Genomic DNA, 3523 nt, shown 5'->3' with positions numbered 1-3523 from the left:
CATTCAGGCAGTGTTAACAGAAACAGAACATTGACTTTCCCTATAGGACACTAGCATCAATCTCTTTAGCAGCCTGCAATCACAACAACACTATCTATAGAGGTGCATATTGATAAAATGGCTTGTGGCATTCCACGGCTCATTCAGGTTTCGAACAAGGTAGAAAGCAAGACCCAAACTAAAACAACCTAACCTACTCATCCAGGCTAAAATCTCTCAATCGCTGCCCCCCGCCCCCACTCTGCCCTCTGGATTCAATGAAGATCTGATGAACACCAGGGATTGTCACTGTTTGTCACAAGCACTACAAAATCCGGTTCCCTATAGCCTAGTTTTCCCCAAGCATCCACACCAGACTCTTCCCAGGTGAATCATTAACCAGTTCTGAAGTTCAATAGAAAATGACTAAGAAAGCCGTCCAGGCCCAGAAGGGCAAAGGATGTTAAAATCCAACTTGGGCTAGAAAAAACTCAGTGGCCACATAATTCAGAGTTCCAACTACATTTCTGTCATTGCAATGAGAAATCTGGACTTACCGCTTTGTGCCTTCCTGAAAGGTATCCTGCTACCAAACATTCCAGATGACAGAGAAGTGCCCAAACAGGGAAACCTGGGTACTTCACATTTATAAGCTCATTTTCCCTTGAAGAGAAACTTAGTGGACCTCCCAAGACCTTACACTTTTTTTTTAATTGGAAAAAGCCAATAGATCTCAAAGAGACCTTTCTGTTTTAGGAGGCTAATATTGAGAGATTGAGGGTGACTGGACAGACAATTGTAGCTGTGCCTGTCACAATCAACTCCACAGATGACCACCAATTTGATCTTTAGTGGGAGCCATTTTGGCAATTGATATGCTATTGCTTCTCACATGTGAGGTGTGGCTTCTTTCCCTATCTATTCCTTTCATTATTTCACAAGTATAAAATAGAGCTTGAAACATTCCCTCCAAAGGAAAATTTATGGCTATGCTATGTGTCACGTAAATCCAGAATAATGAGACTGAATAAACCACTGGGACAATTATGTCTTGTCAAGAGTTCTCTGCCACTTGTGAATGCACGAAACTAAACAGACACAAACACTGCATATTAGCACAGGGCTACCACACATGTACACAAAATCCCACCTTTTTATTACAGCACATGGTACTGTCAGATGTGTAAACAACAGTGTGACAAATGGGAAAATATTGAGGCTGAGGTATACAATCATGCCATTAACAGTTCCATACTATGAACTTTAAAGATACAAAATTGTCTTTACGTTGAAAAAACTTACAATGTTCTGAGTTCTGTTTTCCCCAGAAAGACTTCAAAATATGCTGCAAACTTCTACAAGCAGGAATTAATGGTTTTGGGAGGGGAAAAGTAGACAACTTGTATATAATAGTATCTATTAAACATACATAGCAAGAGGCAAAACTCTACAGAAGATTAAAATATATTTCACTACAAGGTCAGTGAAACTGGGAGGTAGAAAGCCAAAAACTTACATGGCTGTATTTGGTCACAGAGTTACAAATAGATAAGTGATCTCTTTAAGAAAAATTACAGAACATTTAGTTGAGGAAAAATTCATGATGAAATGAAATTTATCCTTCTGTAATAAAAAATTAAAAATTCAGGTTCTTGTTGACTCAATTTTATACATAATATAGATTCAAACTCTTCCTTTGATAGCATCGGGAAAGTTGGCAAGAAGCATCACCAAAGTCTTTTGGGACTTTCTAGTAATACAAACAAAATTTTCCCCCTTAATAAAAAATAAGAAAAGGATTCATTTGTCAAATAAGGCAGATGCTGTCTCTTCTCACCAGGCTATCCATGTCAGGGAAGAAAAAAGGGGATTTTCCTTTAGGCCAAGAAACCATTCTCAAATATTTTAGTTTCTTGCTTCATAGGATCTACTTCTTCTTGATAGTCTCTAACATGTTATTGAAAGGGCTTAACAGTCACTCTTCCAGAGTTTAATCGTTTTGTCATTTTCTAATGCAGCTGATGCAATGATGTTTTCTGTAGGGTGACAAGCTGTCGAAATCACAACATCTGTATGTCCTTGTAATTTCTGTACAATCTCTTTTGTCTGAAGGTTCCAAATGTAAACCAGGTAATCTTCTGACCCAGACACAATCCACTTTCCACCAGTCACTGAAAAATTAGCAAAAATGCAGTATTTCTCATTCTTGTGACCAGTGTATGTCTTCAGGCACTTCCCTTTGCTGTAGTCCCATAGCTTAAGAGTGTTGTCCAGAGTTGCAGCAAGAATGTATTTACCATTTGGCGAGAATTTCACAAAAGACACGGGAGGATTATCATCATCAATAAGTGTTTTTAAACATTGGCCTGATGCTGTATCCCAAATTCGGCAGAGACCATCATAACTACTTGACACTATCAAGGATCCATCACGATTAAAATGAACAGCTGAAACCGGGTCAGAATGAGCAGGTAAAGTCCTGAGGCACTTTCCCGTTTTCACATCCCATAGCCTTACGCTTTCATCAAAAGAGCCTGAAACGATGAGGTTGGATTGGGGATTAAAGTTGCAACAGAAGACATAATTACTGTGACCCTTCAGTGTTTTCAGACACTTCCCAGAGCTAACATCCCATATTTTAAGCGTTTTATCATCAGAAGCAGACACAAGGAGATTGGAGTCTGAAGACCAAGCAACATCCGAGATTCCTAGTTTGTGCCCAGATACTGTTTTCTCAAATTTCCCATCATATGCTCCCCAAACTTTAATGAGCTTATCTGCAGAAGAACTTGCTAACCATTCTCCATTTGGACTGAATTTTACTAGAGACACGGGTTTAGTGTGTCCTGCTATCGTGAACTTCAAAGCATAGTTTGGCTTTGCCGGTGCAGGCTTGCTCTGATTGGTCGATGTAGAAGGCGTCAATTGTGTTTCTGTGGCTTCAGCCTCTGCTTTCTTTTCTTCTGTTGCCATGGTTCTGAAAATTAGTTAATTCGTCTGGAGGTGCTTAAGGATGAAAGGATGACCAACCAGAAGGCTTCAAAAGTGAAAAGAAAACCTGTGTTTGGTAATTTGAACCTTACTTCCGTTCGGGGCGAAGCTTCTTCAGCCGCGGTGCCTCATGGGTAGCACAGCACTACTGGGCCTGGGCGAGGACCAATGACAAAGCGCCAGCCAGGAGGAAGTGGAGGTGGCAGCGGGAGCAGAGTAAGCTCCTCCTCCCGGCGCCAACCAGGTAAAGTGGACAGGCAACTCCCCCTGCGCATGTGTGGTGATGAGGCTGGGGAAGTGCACAGGGGCCGGTTACTTTGTCTTTCTAAGAAAATTACTAAAAAATATTTATTAAATACCAATAATGCCCTATGCCATATTGCCATTTACTGAATGGGGGTTAAAAGAACATTTCTATTTTTCAATTGTATTTGGTACCTTATTAAAAATAAATACGATGTACTATCCCATAAAAAACCTTATCAATAAATGCAGAAAACAATTAGTTATATTCTCTACTGACCATAATGCAAAAAAAAAAAGTTATAATGAA

At 39.9% G+C, this 3523-nt stretch overlaps 1 protein-coding gene across 1 annotated transcript; it reads right to left on the bottom strand.

The window, feature by feature from the left end:
* Positions 1–1291: 1291 nt before the first annotated feature.
* LOC100030698 (WD repeat-containing protein 5) lies at positions 1292–3143 on the bottom strand. The gene has a single exon (XM_016424736.2). It carries the CDS (start codon positions 2950–2952, stop codon positions 1948–1950), a length of 1005 nt encoding a protein of 334 aa, XP_016280222.2. The 5' UTR covers positions 2953–3143; the 3' UTR covers positions 1292–1947.
* Positions 3144–3523: the final 380 nt, after the last annotated feature.

Source organism: Monodelphis domestica, chromosome 8 (assembly GCF_027887165.1).
Source record: "Monodelphis domestica isolate mMonDom1 chromosome 8, mMonDom1.pri, whole genome shotgun sequence".
NCBI classification, from domain to species: domain Eukaryota; kingdom Metazoa; phylum Chordata; class Mammalia; order Didelphimorphia; family Didelphidae; genus Monodelphis; species Monodelphis domestica.
Note: the sequence above shows the minus strand (reverse complement) of the source record. Positions and strands in the feature narration are given on the sequence as shown.